This window comes from Cynara cardunculus, unplaced genomic scaffold, assembly GCF_001531365.2.
Source record: "Cynara cardunculus var. scolymus isolate 2C unplaced genomic scaffold, CcrdV1 Un_Scaffold_6005, whole genome shotgun sequence".
Taxonomy (NCBI): Eukaryota; Viridiplantae; Streptophyta; class Magnoliopsida; order Asterales; family Asteraceae; genus Cynara; species Cynara cardunculus.
Window position 1 is genome coordinate 697 of NW_020202715.1, and position 15,301 is coordinate 15,997.

General features: G+C 40.8%; 2 protein-coding genes across 2 annotated transcripts; both read right to left on the reverse strand.

The window, feature by feature from the left end:
* Window positions 1–325: 325 nt before the first annotated feature.
* LOC112504560 lies at window positions 326–4,032 on the reverse strand. The gene is made up of 7 exons (XM_025108508.1): window positions 3,442–4,032; window positions 3,247–3,331; window positions 2,572–3,146; window positions 2,123–2,454; window positions 1,407–1,653; window positions 578–628; window positions 326–487 (listed from the first exon to the last, which is right to left on the reverse strand). The coding sequence occupies exons 1-7, from the start codon at window positions 4,030–4,032 to the stop codon at window positions 326–328; spliced, it is 2,043 nt and encodes a 680-aa protein (XP_024964276.1).
* Window positions 4,033–9,570: 5,538 nt separating this feature from the next.
* On the reverse strand, window positions 9,571–10,407 carry LOC112504561. The gene has a single exon (XM_025108509.1). The coding sequence runs from the start codon at window positions 10,405–10,407 to the stop codon at window positions 9,571–9,573; it is 837 nt and encodes a 278-aa protein (XP_024964277.1).
* Between the last annotated feature and the right edge of the window lie 4,894 nt (window positions 10,408–15,301).

A 15,301-nucleotide genomic window follows, 5' to 3' on the forward strand; every position in this document is an offset into this window, starting at 1 on the left:
TGCCGATATTTTCCTTCAAAAAAAAAAAAAAAAAAAAACAGTCCCACAACCAAAACAGCAGCAACGAAAGAAAAACCAGCAGCCCAGGACAACAGAAAATAACCAGTACAGACTTTAATCGTGAACAACTAGCACAACAAGTCAAGCCAGCAGGTCGAATAGTATAAACGTGAAGCAGTAATACCCACATAAAATCACAGCCCCAGCCAACAGCGACGAAGACTAAAAAAACCCGACCAGCAGATCAGGAAAACCAGCAGCAAGACAGCAACTAATGAAAACCCAGCATTCTCCACATAAAATCATAGGAAATCACAGCAAAACCTCAAACAGTAAAAACAGCGACAGGTAGAACAAACTGCTGCAGAAACACGAGAACACAGCAGATCGCGTCTGGATCAAAACCGCTGGACAAAATGGCACCAAAGTAGGTTGAAACCAGAGCTCCACTAAAAACCCTAGTCCAAGCCTTGACCCACCACGACACCTAGTCGACAGTTACAAGAGCCAGCAGAACAAGCAAATAACAGCCAACATAGAAACCCTAAAAGAAAACAAAACCCTAGCTGCACCAAACCTTGGTCGAGCCCGAGAACAAGTCGGCTAAAACGCCAAGCAGATCCGAGCACTTACAAACATAAGATCCAGAATAAAACAAGAAAACCGTACCATAAGAAGCAAGAAAAACTACGGCAACTTTGACTTACAAACCAAACCATAAGAAGCCAAAAATGACAAAGAGAAGTACACCAAAACATAAAAAGAACGCAAGCCGAAGAATAAACGGCGAAACAAACCCACAAAAGCCCAAACCGAGAAACCACACCACCCACAAAATCACATAGCATTAGTAATCTTCTGCTTCTTCCTAGTCTTCCAAGCCATACGTTGAAGAATCTGCATCTTGATCTCCGCAACAACTTTGTCCCCTGTATGATTGAAGTTATCAAAGAACTTCCTGTTTCTTTCCCTCCATATGTGGTAAACCGTGGCCGATATACCAAGTTTTTGAACAGTAGACCAAGATTTCCATCGTTGAGCTAAACCCTTGTTAAGAATATCCTCCCAATTGTTCAAACAGTTCGTTAACCCTACTTCCTTTTTAATGACCTCCCAAATACTACTTGAGTAATTGCATTCGAAAAATAAGTGATTGTGCGTTTCAATCACTAATTTACAGAACACACATTTCAAATCCGGCGGTTCATTCTTCCACTGACTGATGCGATCTTGAGTTGGTAATTTATTTTGACAAGCCATCCACATGCAAAGAGCATGTTTAGGTATGTATGCTTTAGTCCATACCAGCTTGTACCAATGCACAATCGGCCTCACTTCTTGAACAGTTTGCCATGCCACTTTGACCTCAAATTTCCCCGAGAAAGTTTAGCATCAAGCCATCTAACCGTATCCTCCATTTGGCTGGGAGAAGGTATGATAATACTTTGCAGCTGAGGGTAATGTTGAATCCAATCCACCGGCCAAGTAGTGCCAAAACGTTGCATTACATCAGAAACCGTTGAGTTATTACAAAAKCCATGAYCATTTAAGAATCTATAAGACAGTAACTGAATAAGGGGCCCAAATTCACTCCACGTATCTTCCCAGGCATGCGTAGATAAACCATTTCCCACATTGTAGATAAAAAATCTCCTGCATTGAGAACGTAAGTCTAAAAGGCTCCGGAGAATCCACGACCATTCATTCCTCTTCTTGATAACCCAAAAGTTTCGGCTCCGAATACAATGAGACTGAATCCAAGAGACCCACATGGTATTTCTGTGGGTCATAATTAATCTAATCAGAGGTAAATGGGAGTAACTGAGGTACAATGAGTCCATTTTGTGTGTTTTTTTGAAGGAAACTTCGGCAAATTTATAAAATGTAATAAAAAGGTTTACAACGCAACCAAAAAACAGACAGACCTCAACCTACAACCAGGAGCCCCAAGACCGAGGGAAACACCCCAACCAGGCCACAACAAGCCAAAAGAAACAAAGCCCATAAGAAACAAAAAGCCAACAGAAGATAAAAAAGAGAAGCTTAACCCAAACCAAAGCCCCCCAGAACCAAAACCAAGTCATCACGTCAACCATAAGTAACCACAGGACGACTTGCCAACCAATCTGCACGAATGAAGATAGCCTCCCTAATAACGGCAATAAGATCCTGAGCCGTACGCTTAGTTGCAGAAAAAAGTCTTCGATTACGCTCCTGCCAAATATAGTAAACAGCAGCAGCCACAGCAATCTTCTGCTTTAACAATTTCGGACGACTAATAGAATCCGAAATAACTTGAACAATCTGCTCCCACCTTGAAGGCATACCCGTTAGATCCACCATAAATAAAACACTATTCCATACAACTCCAGCATACGAACATTGAAAGAATAAATGATCATGACTATCCAAACATTGACCACAATGTAAACGGTCTTGAGTCGGAAGCCGTCTCTGACAAGCCAACCATAAACAGAATGCATGCTTCGGAATATGACCCGAGAACTATACCAATTTAGACTAGGGGATAACAGGATGATTACCCTCTAAGGAAGCCCAAGCATTACCCACTGTAAAATCCGAACACATAGTATAATTGTCCCCCCATAGAACTCTATCACGAACAGAGGTCAATAAAGGTAACGGAGAATTATGAAGCATATCAAACCGTTGACACCAATCATCAGGCCAATTACCATTCCAGCTTATAATAAGATCACGAACYGTCGTTAAGGTAGAGAACCCAYATGAATGGACAAACCGGTAAGAGATAAAAGCGGAAAGAGGACCACAAGGTAACCAAGCATCCTCCCAAGCATTCGTGTCCCGACCATCACCAATTTGAGAAAAGAGAAACCGACGCAAATGACTCTGCAAGTCTAATAGTTTACGAAAAACCCAAGACCAATTAGAATTCTTACGAACCAGCCAGAAATTCGAAGAACGGAGGTTATTACTATAAATCCAACGAACCCACATAGAATCCCGTCGCCTAGGAATATCCCACACATGTTTTGCTAGTAACGCCCGATTCCAAGTGGATAGTCTTAATTCCAAGACCCCCAGATTCCAATGGTCTACAAACCACATCCCCTGATAACCGACATCTACCACGAGAATCTTCCCTTGGAGCCCAAATGAATTTCCTAAATATAGATTCAAGATCATGAATGATACCAGACGGGAATAAGAAAACCGACATCCAATGAAGCTGAAAAGATTGGAGAACCGATATAATAAGCTGACGCCGTCCACCAAACGAAAGAAACTTAGATTTCCAATTAAGAATACGGCCCTTCACTTTAGCAATCAGCGGAGCATAGTCACAAGTCTTCAACCGAGATTGCGATAAAGGAACACCTAAATATCGAACAGGAAAAATACCTAGCTTGAAGGGGAGACATTATAGGATAGCCGCCTTAATGTTGGGAGGAACATTACCAAAATAAATGTCACTTTTTCAAGACTAGGCGCTAATCCCGAATATTGCTGAAAGAGAGCCAGAGCTTTTTTAAGCACTTCAACAGAAAGAACATCCCCTTTGGTTAAGACAAACAAATCATCCGCAAAACATAAATGAGTCAAATCCAAGTCCTCACAACCCCGATGGTAACCAAATTCAGCAGCCTCCCGAATACACTTTTGAAGGAGCAGAGAAAATCCCTCCATAACAATCGTAAACAGATAGGKGGACAACGGATCACCCTGACGAAGACCCCWCCCACCAAGAAAGAAACCATAGGAATTACCATTGATGGCTAAAGAATAAGAAGGAGTCGAAATCATCTCCTTTATCCACTTAACCATAACAGGGTGAAACCCCAAACCTTCAAGCATAACAATAAGGAACCGGCAATCCATCGTATCATAAGCTTTTCTTATATCAATTTTGAACGCACAACAAGGCGGACCCATAGTGGATTGATAACCAGACACAAGCTCATGCTTCATAAGGATATTATCCGTAATCCTTCTCCCCGGAATAAAAGCCGATTGAGCTTTATCAATAAAAAAATCCAAAGATCCCTTCATTCTATTAACAATGACCTTACTAATGCATTTATAAAGCACAGTACAGCATGCTATAGGCCGGTAATCCGTAACCTTWGAAGCATTAATAGATTTAGGGATAAGACATAAAAGYGTATGATTCAAGTTCTTTGGGAGATTACCTCGATAAAAGAAATTGTGAATTGCAGTCTCCACATCACGGCCTACGATGTCTCAAGCCTCTTTGAAAAACTTAGAAGAATACCCATCAGAACCAGGAGCTTTATAATTACCAATGCTAAACATAGCATTTTTAATTTTTTCATTGTGAATCGGTCTGATCATATGGTTAGCTTCCAACAAAGAAAGTTTACGCATGAAAACATCATCAGTCATAGTCGGATCAGGAGAGACATACCTCGTACCCAGAAAATCTTTAAAATGATCCACAAAAACATTAGGCACATCATCACCATAGACATAAGCTCCATCACTTGTACACACAGACTGAATAGAATTGTAATGATGCCGTTCTTTAATCACTCTATGGAAGAATTTGGTATTGAAGTCACCTTCATTCAACCATGCAATTTTGGCACGTTGTTTCGCGACACAATTCTCATCCCGACATGCATTTTGGTACGCAATACGAATATGACCCAACTCTTGGCCTAGCTCAACATTAGAAGGATCATTATCAGCATCCAATTGGATACGATCAAGTTCAGTCTTCAAAAAGGCAACACGCTGACCAAGGTTGCCATAAGAATGACGAAGTTTCCGAAGAGGAATCTTCAGAGCCTTCAAATGAGAAGTCACTCGAAACATAAAAGAACCCTCAATATTATTTGCCCATTCATCCTTTACAACTTCAAGAAAACCTGGATGTTCAGTCAAGAAATTGTCAAATTTAAACCCATACCTTTTTTTTTCCGAATGCCGCATTTGAAAGAACACTAATATAATGTAAATCAAATATCTTGAAAAACAGACGTGAATTCATCATTGCCCATAGCTCTATCCAGTTTACGCATGATACCCCCCGAAGAGTTCGGTTTTTGGTTCCACGTGAAATGGACACCCGTATAATGTAAATCAAATATTTCCACATCCTCAACAAACGCATGAAAATCAGCCATATCCAAGTTACGACGAGAGGAGCCTCCAAAACCATCATGAGGGAATAACATGGTGTTGAAATCCCCCATTACAACCCACGGGGAAGAACCAATGAGCACTTTAAATTTCCGCAACCCCGACCATAAAGCACGACGGGCATTACAAACATTAGCCCCATAAACAAAAGACAGGAAAAAATAATGTTGACTACCCCGAACAAGCACCTTACAATTTAAGTATTGACTATGAGCCTCTAAAACCATGACATCTAAAACTCGAGCATCCCAAGCAAGGATTATATGAGTGCCATACTCACTCATAGTTTGATTAGAAACCCAATTCCACTGGCCGAAAGAATTATAGCAAACACTTTCAAGAGAGTCCTTAGAAACATGTGATTCGACAATGGAACATAAACACACATCATTACAATGAATAAAATTCCGCACCTCTTTTTGTTTAACCGAAGAATTAATCCCCCAGATATTCCTGGACGCAAATTTCATCATGAGGAAGGGTTTAGACTTTCTCCATGCTACCGATTATTCCGATTATCCCCCTGAACGTCAGTCAGATCATTGACCACCTCATCCATGAGAGTCCACCCGAGAAGTCTCTTCCCCTAAAGTCTCAAGAACACCAAACCGATTAGAATCAACCTGGTTTATCACAACCCCCCGTCTTGGCAACCGAAAATTTTTAATCACAGAAGATATAAGTGGGGTAGGAGTAGACATAGCATGGTGCAAAGACTTAGAAGATGAAGATGACGGCCCATAATTATTCTTACCTGATTCACCCAATGCATCCCTTCCCTCTGGCATAGGAGGATCCATCAACTCTACATTATTAGAAATCATAGTCTCTTCTATTTCTCTTTCTTGACTAACAACGTTCGCTCCCAAAGACACCTCATGAGGGCGTGATTCCTTTCTTCCATTATCAGTCCTACCATTAGAATGATTGGCTTTACCTCCACCTTTAACCCGCCATTGTTTTTTCGCCACTCTAGTAAAACCATCAGTATCTTTTCGACCCTCAATTTGTTTACCTTTATTCAAACTAGCCGCTTTAACACACGACGAAAGTTTGTGTCCAAAGATTTGACAATGGGAACATTGAATCGGTTCCCATAAGTATTCTACTTGAATTTGCACACTTTTAGCTTCTCCACCATTTATGTTTGGGATTTCAACATCGATTTTCCGTTTTAGATCACCCACAGCCCAAACCTCAACAAAGAACTTTAGCAAAACCAGGGCGGCCCCAAGTTTTTTCACACATTGATGCAGTGCAAGAATCCATTTGCTTAGGAATACCCAAGACACTCGCAATACGACTAACCCCCTCTTTATTGAAAGCAACTAAAGGAATATTATGAAGTTTCACCCATAACGGACATGAAGAGTGTTCCGGTTTCTTCAACCCTTTGGAAGGATCCCAACGATGGACAAATAAAGGAACACCTCTAATCATCAACGGGCCAGCCTCAATCACTTGCTCACATCCACCAACATCATTGAATTTAAAGAAAAAAAAATACCATTCTCATTAAGCATCGCGTCCAAAAATCCAAATTTTCCCCACGCCATTTTAACGAAATTTTTCACAAGCGGAAATGGGATACGAGGTCCCAAGAAATATCCATATAAAACAGAATTATAGGCTTTTGCGGCTTCCTTCGCCATTTCAAGAGGGATAGATACACTAACTTGATTTTGTCCGCGAGAGGATAATAATTCAGATCAGTGGCCACAGAATGGCCAACCGCTTTAGCAAAATTTAATTTCTCATTAGCCTCATTATCAATATGTTGACTGCCTCCCAACATATCTTCACGGGAAGAAAGTCTCTCAAATACCGAAACCCGAGGGGGATCAACGGGTAAAGGGGAATCATTCACTGTTCCCATTCCACAAACAATAATCCGTGATGCTAAAACCCTTTTAAAGAACTCTTGATAAATAGACGAAGACCTCGTAACCGAAGTGCTGAATATGTACCAAGAGAATCTCCAAGAGCAACGAAGACCACAAAATTAACGCATGAAATGGAAATAGAAAAGATTACCTTAAACCCGCGAAAGAAGAAACTGCTTTCTAACAGCTGCACAATAGAACAGCAGCACCCGACACACAGCAGCAGTGAAAAAGCCACAAAACCAGATCAGCCAGAAATAGACTGAAAAGAATATTCACGAGGAACGCCAACTTTACAAAATCACAGCAGCAGGAGCAGAAAATCACACCCAGAACCAAACGCTAGGGACAGCAGCAAAACCGTAATAAAAACAGCAGCAACGAGACCAAAGAGACTACCCTCACAGCAACCAAAAACTCGCAATGATCACCAGAACAGGTAGAACACACAGATCGTCGAAAACAGCAGACACAGCAAACCCTTCTCCTTAGAAACCCTAGCCGTTATAACTCAAAAACGGCTGGAAGACCAAGAATGAGATCGCAACTAACCAAACCTCAACAGTGATAAAAAACCACAGCAGGGCCGGCCCTGGCCACGTGCAGCCCGTGCGGTCGCACAGGGCATCAAAGTACAAAAGGGCATCAAGTTATCATATATTACTAGTTTTGGGTTTAATAATTTGGGAATTGGACAACTAAGCTTTAATTATAAAAACAGGCCCGAGGCCTAGTAGTGATGAATACTGAATGCACATCGTTGGAAAAAGTTGGAAAGTTGGAAAAGTTTTTGTTTGTATAAAGTTGTCTGCATGAATAAAGTTGTCTGTTTGAATTAATCTGTAATAAGTTGGAAAAGTTTTTGTTTAAGAGAGTTTTTTCGCATATGTAAGGAGCATTTTTTTTTACTTGGAAGAGACATGTTTGGAAAAAAAATTGGCTTTCTATATAAAGCTCCCCCTAGAAGTTTACTGGATAAGTTACTTTCTATATCATTAAGCCACTACAAAATAGTCATACATAGTTGACCAAATAAGCTGTTAGTTCCATTAAACTTATTAAGTTGCTAACATAGACCCTTAGCCTTTAGTCATTAGACTTGTAATTTTTGAGTTTTACGTTTTGCTCACTATGACAGTAATTTGATTGTAATTTACTATTTTAGTTAAAAACTAATTATAGTGAACCTTGTCTTTTAGGTCTCATATATTAAAATAAAGTTTTTATTTTACTAATTTCAATTTATAAAAGGGAAAACTGAAAAAGAGGAAAACACGATCTTAATCCATTATTTATCCATTTTTGTAATCGGGGTTTTGGTTTTTATGTCCTCCAATTGTATTTTTTATTATAATTAATAAAAATCAACATGGGGATGAGATACTTATTTGAATAGGTTAAACTCTTTAAAAAATCACATGTTTCGTTGTTTCATTGGCTTAAAAAAATAGGCTTAGGGGCATTTTTTATTATCTTCGCACAGGGCATTAAAAATCTTAGGACCGACCCTGAACCACAGATCATTATAATAAGATCACATAAAATCACAATCCCTCAACCAAAACGAACCACCACAGTACGCAACCAAGGTTTAAACAGCAGCCCACAGATCGGGATCACATAAGCAAGGCAACCAAGATCGGAAAACCCTAGTTACCGCCTACCAAAAATAATCAGAAAGGAACGTACCGAAAGGCAGAAAACCTAGTAGCCGCCGACTAGGGTACAAACAAAGCATGCAACCCTAACGACTACACCAGCAGAACCGTAGACCAATGCAAACCCCGCCCTGGAAACAGCTGACTTGATCAACAAATCACAGCGGCAAAACAGAAACCACGCAGATCGAAGAGAAACCATGCAATGAAGAACGCAACCCTAATTCTTCAAAAACGGCACCACACACAAAGAAGAATCAAGGCAATCGAAATGCATGAAGAACCAATGCAAGCAAAACGTGAAGAAAACATGCATCAAACATCAAACCACATTGAACGATTCATACTTCACCATTCTTGCTCACAAACCCTAGAGAGAAAAAGTCAACGTGCGGTCAAGTCCAGTTTAGATCCTAGTTTGATCAGACCTTAATGACCCTAATGGATTTATTGGCCCATTTCTGCATAAGGAGTCTAATTGACACAAAATGACACTAATTTGGTCATATTTAGTTTGATCAGGCCTTTTTTTTGAAAGGAAACCAGGCAAATTTATAAACGCATTAAAGAGAATTACAACGAAAACAGAAAACGGACAGACCGCAACCTACAGCCAAAACCCCATGGCCTTGGAAAACACCCCATACCAAGCCACAACAAGCCAAAAGAAACAAAGCCCACAAGAAGCATACAAACAACAAAAGATAAAAAAGAGAAGCTTAACCCAGACCAAAGCTCCCCAAAACCAAAAACAGATCTTCATGTCAACCCAAATTACGCACACGGCAACGCACCAACCACTCCGCACGAATGGAGATAGAATCCTTAATAACTGTAATAAGTTGCAGAGTCGTGCGGCGATCCTCAGTATAGAGTCTTCTGTTTCATTCTTGCCAAATATAATAAACAGTGGCTGCCACCGCAAGCTTCTGCTTTAATAATTTCGGACGACGATTAGAATCCGAGATAGCTTCTAAAATCTGATCCCACCTAGACGGCATATCCTTCAGATCCGTACTATGCAAGATGCTAGTCCATACATCCCCAGCATACGAACATTGAAAGAATAAATGTTCATGGCTATCCATACATTGACCACAAAGCAAGCACTCCAAATCCGGTGGTTCATCCTTCCAATGTAAACGATCTTGAGTAGGAAGCCTTCTCTGACAAGCCAACCATAAACAGAATGCATGCTTCAGAATATGGCCCGAGAACCATACCGATTTAGACCAAGAGACCACAGGATGATTTCCCTCTAAAGAAGCCCAAGCATTACCCACCGTAAAATCCGAACAAGCATTATAATCGTCCCCCCATAGAACTTTATCACGAACAGAGGTCAATAAAGGTAACGGATAAGTATGAAGCACTGTAAACCTTTGACACCAATCATCAGGCCACACACCATTCCAGCACATAATAAGATCACGAACCGTCGTTAAAGTAGAGAACCCACATGAATGGACAAACCGGTAAGAGATAAAAGCGGAAAGAGGACCACAGATTAACCAAGCATCCTCCCAAGCATTCGTATCCCGACCATCACCAATTTGGGAGAGGAGGAACCGTATCAAATGACTACGCAAGTCTAAAAGTTTACGAAAAACCCATGACCAATTTGAGTTCTTTCGCACCAGCCAGAAGTTCGATGAGCGGAGATTATTACTATAAATCCAACGAACCCACATAGAATCCCGGTGCCTTACAATATCCCACATATGTTTTGCAAGTAAAGCCCTATTCCAAGTAGATTATCTCTTAATTCCAAGACCCCCAGATTCAAGCGGTCGACATACCACATCCCAAGATAACCGACATCTACCACGAGGATCTTCCCTTGGAGCCCAAAGGAATTTCCGAAAAATAGATTCGAGATCATGGATTAGGCCAGACGGGAATAAGAATACCGACATCCAATGAAGTCGAAGAGATTGGAGAACCGATATAATGAGCTGACGCCTTCCTCCAAACGAAAGAAACTTGGATTTCCAATTAAGTATACGACCCTTCCCTTTAGCAATCAACGGAGCATAGTCACAAACCTTCAACCGAGACTGCGATAAAGGGACCCCCAAATATCGGACCGGAAAAGTAACTAGCTTGAAAGGAAGACACTCTGGAATAGCCTCCTTAATGTTGGGAGGCACATTACCAAAATAAACGTCACTTTTTTCAAGACTAGGCGCTAATCCCGAACAGTTCTGAAAAAGAACCAGTGCTTTTTTAAGCACTTCAACAGAAAGAACATCCCCTTTAGTAAAGACAAACAAATCATCCGCAAAACATAAATGTGTCAAATCCAGCTCCTTACAACCCTGATGGTACCCAAAGTCAACAGCCTCGCAAATACATTTTTTAAGGAGCATAGAAAAACCCTCCATAACAATCGTGAACAAATAGGGGGATAAAGGATCACCCTGTCTTAGACCCCGCCCACCAAGAAAGAAACCATAGGATAAAGGATCACCCTGTCTTAGAGAAAACCCATCAGAACCTGGCGCTTTATAATTACCAATGCTAAACATAACATATTTAATTTCTTCGTTTTGAATCGGACGGATCATATGGTTAGCTTCCAATAAAGAGAGTTTACGCATGAAAACATCTTCAGGCATAGTCGGATCAGGAGAAATTGAATTATAGTGGTACTAAATGGGTCATAATTAGGCTAATTAGAGGTAAATGTGAGTAATTGAGGTACAATGAGTCCATTTTGTATAAGTGGATATAATGTGCCCACTTCTCCTTAATAAGTCCATTTGGGTCGAAACTACACTTACTAGGTCATAACTAGTCTCATTAGCTCCTACTGAAAGGGGAAAAGTTTCCCCAGGCAATTTTATAAAGACAGTAAAAAGCGTCACCGATACAGATGAAGGTCCTCCTTTGCATGAGGGTCTACAGAAGAAGGCTGGAGTAAATGCTGGATCAAATCCGAGGGTGTCGGTATGGGAACGTCTTTCTCCAGCGGTTAGGGGTGATCATTGTGTGGTACCTCAAAAATCCTTTGCAGAAATTGTGGGTGGTACTACCTCGACAGAACTTACTTATTTTCCGGTTGAGAAGAGTGTGAAACCGCGGATCTGTTTTCCCTTGGATGTTACAAAAGGTATGGCCAAATCGTTTCAATCGGTTCTCTATGGTTATTTTCTTGGTCCTCGTCTTCCTTTCCCCATTGTTTTACGTGCGATTCAGAATGCTTGGGGAAGATTTGGTCTTCTTGATGCTATGGTTAATGATATGGGTTATTTCTTTTTTCGTTTTAATGATATGATGGTGGGTGCAACCAAGTAATTGAGACGTCTCCCCTCATGATTAGAGGGAGGCCGATGTTTGTCTCTTTCTGGGATCCCTCCAAGGGCCTTTAGAAGCCTGAGCACAACTCTTGCCCATTGTGGGTTAAGTTTTTTAATATCCCTCTTGTTGCATTCAATAGAGAGGGTATTAGTCGTATTGCTAGCACTATAGGCGTTCCATTGCATTTGGATGCTTGCACTGCAAGCACTTGCGATAAAGCATGGGGTCGAACTAACTTTGCTAAAGTGTTGGTGGATGTTTGGGCCGTGGGTGAAATACAGAGGAATATTGAAGTGGTTATTCCAAGGCTGTCGGGTACTGGAGAGGATGTCCTTAATGTAGTTCTTGAATATGATTGGGTTCCTTCCCAATGTTTGATTTGCAAAGTTTTTGGTCATCGTACGGTGTCATGTATGAAAGGGGATAATGCAAAGCCAAAGGTTTCTTATACTTTCTTGCAAAAGGGGGGGTTTAAAGATATCAGACGTAAACAGTGGAGGCAGAAGGATAAATCAGGACTTAAGGATTTTCAGGCAACTTCATCGGGTGCGGCCTCAGGTAAGCATGATACTTAAAATGGGGTTGGCATTTTAAAACGGGTTCAGGAGGTGTCGAATCTCCCGGGGGATGGTACAAACGACAAAAATGTTCCACGTTCTGGGGATTCAACAAATTTGGAAGGGAAGGATGTCAGAAAGGTGGACGGTCAGTTATGTACGGTGGATGCGGGGACGAACACCAAGGGGAAGAGATGACATTTCCAACGTAAATTTTTTATCAAAAGGGGATCCGGAGTTAGTGCAAAAGGTGGTGGAAGCTTTTAAACCAAGGAGAGGCGCAATTCATGATTTGCATACTAGTAATCGGTTTTCTTCTTTATCTTMTGAMGATTCTAGTGATGATGATGACGATATGGAGATCATTGATACAGAGGGGCACATTATGGCAAAACGAGGAGAGGATGTTACAMCTTCTTCGTCTCAATGATAAAGTTCGCCGCATGGAATATTAGGCGTTTAAATGCCCTTATCAAACGGAAGGAGGTACGTGATTTAATTAATCTCAAGCATCTTTCTTTATGTTGCATTATTGAATCCAAAGTTGTTCATAATCACTGGGGGGATGTGTGTAGTAGTGTATTTGGTAATTGGAGTTGGATTACAAATGGTTCTATATGTGATCAAGGCACTCGCCTAATTATTGCTTGGGATCCGTCAGTGTTATCTGTTCTTATGATTGAGCAGCACCAACAATATATCCACTGTGAAATTCGGATTTTTGGTCAACTTGATCCTATTTTTATTACTTTTGTTTATGGGTGTAATACGGGTATGGAAAGGCGTGAGATTTGGCGGGTGTTTGGTGAATTTCATGTGTTTAATCAAAGGAAAGCATGGGTTGCAATGGGTGATTTTAATTCAATGCTTTTTCCTCATGATGGGTTGGGGGGTTCCTCTAGGAGAAATTCTGACATGGGGGAGTTTCATCTCTGTCTGGAAGAGGCATAATTGTTTGGCATTTCGTATCAAGGATGCCAATTTACTTGGATACAGAAACCTTCGGGGGGAGATGGTGTTATGCGCAAACATGATCGTATCCTGGGAAATTCTGCATTTATCTCTAGATTTGGGGATGCTTCGGTTTTCTTTGAACCGAGGGAGATATCTGATCACTCTCCGGGTATTCTTTCTTTTAAAGTTGGTAGATGTCTTCGACAGCGTGGCTTTAAGTTTGATAATTTTGTGACATCTCATAAGGATTTCCTTGCATCTGTGGAGGAGGTGTGGACGAAATCTCAGAGAGGATCTTATATGAAGAGGGTGCTTCGGAAATTGCAAGCTCTGAAGGTGGTTTGTCGGCGTCTTCGAAATTCGTATGGTTGTTTGGATAAAAGGGTAGTTCAGTTAAAGACGGAACTTGATGTTGCTCAATTGGCTTGTGATCTAGACCCGTTTAATGACTTGCTGAAGGAGGACATTGCTCACCTCTTGTTAGCATATCAACAAGCTAGAAATGATCAAGTGGAAATGGCTCGTCAAAAAGCGAAGATATCTTGGCTCAATGAAGGGGATGGTAACTCTAAATTCTTTTTTCATGCTATGAAAGAAAAGAACAATCGGAGCCATATTGCTACTATAAGGGATTCTTCTGGTACAGTTTATGATCATCAGGAGGTATCTACAGCTTTCCTTTCCCATTTTCAAGGTATTCTAGGTACCTCTAATGTTTTGGTTCCTCCCTCTATGGGGGATTGTGTGTTTGGTCATTCTTTATCGTTATCGGATTCTCTACAYTTAATCCGTCCTATTTCKGATATGGAAATAAAGGATGCTTTGTTTGSCATTGGRAATGAAAAGGCCCCAGGCCCTGATGGGTATTCTTCTAAATTCTTTAAAGCAGCTTGGAATGTGGTTGGTAGGGATGTTCTCATTGGGATACATAATTTCTTCTATTCTAGAACTTTGGAGTATCAGCTGAACCATACTCTTCTTTGTCTTGTGCCAAAGGTTCCTAATGCTTCTTGTGTTACTGATTATCGGCCAATTGCATGTTGTAATGTGTTGTTGAAGTGTATTAGTAAGGTTATTGCTGACCGGATGAAAGGATCGCTGGATGTTCTTGTTAGCAAGGCTCAATCTGCGTTCATTCCTGGGCGTCAAATCACTGATAATATCTTAATGGCGCATGAACTGGTCGCTGGATATCAGCGTTCTGAAGGGGAAACAAAATGTGCTTTTAAGATAGATACTTGTAAGGCTTATGACACAGTTGATTGGCAATTTCTTTTAGAGATGCTGCAGGGAATGGGTTTTCATCCAGTCATGATTAACTGGATAAAGACCCTGATCACTTCACCCTCTTATTCTGTTTGTGTTAATGGACAGTCGGAGGGTTTTTTTCATGGTAAACGGGGCCTTCGTCAAGGAGATCCTCTCTCCCCTTATCTGTTTACTGTTGTTATGGAGGGTCTCTTAATGCTTCTATCGAAGTGTATTGAGGAGGAGGCAAATTTTTCGTATCATYAAGGTTGTGCGGATATTAAGTTGACTCATCTATGCTTTGCTGATGATTTGTTTATTTTCTCTAAGGGGGACATTATTTATGTGGAAGTCATCAAACGTGGCCTTCTATTGTTTGAAGAACGATCAGGATTGTCGCCAAGTCTGGAGAAAAGTGAGGTGTTTTTCGGGAATGTAGCAACGGAGGTTCAAACTTTTATACGTGATGGTTTATCTTTTCGGCCAGGGATTTTCCCTATTCGTTACTTGGGAGTTCCTCTTTCTCCGGTTCGACTGAAGGTACTCGATTTTAATC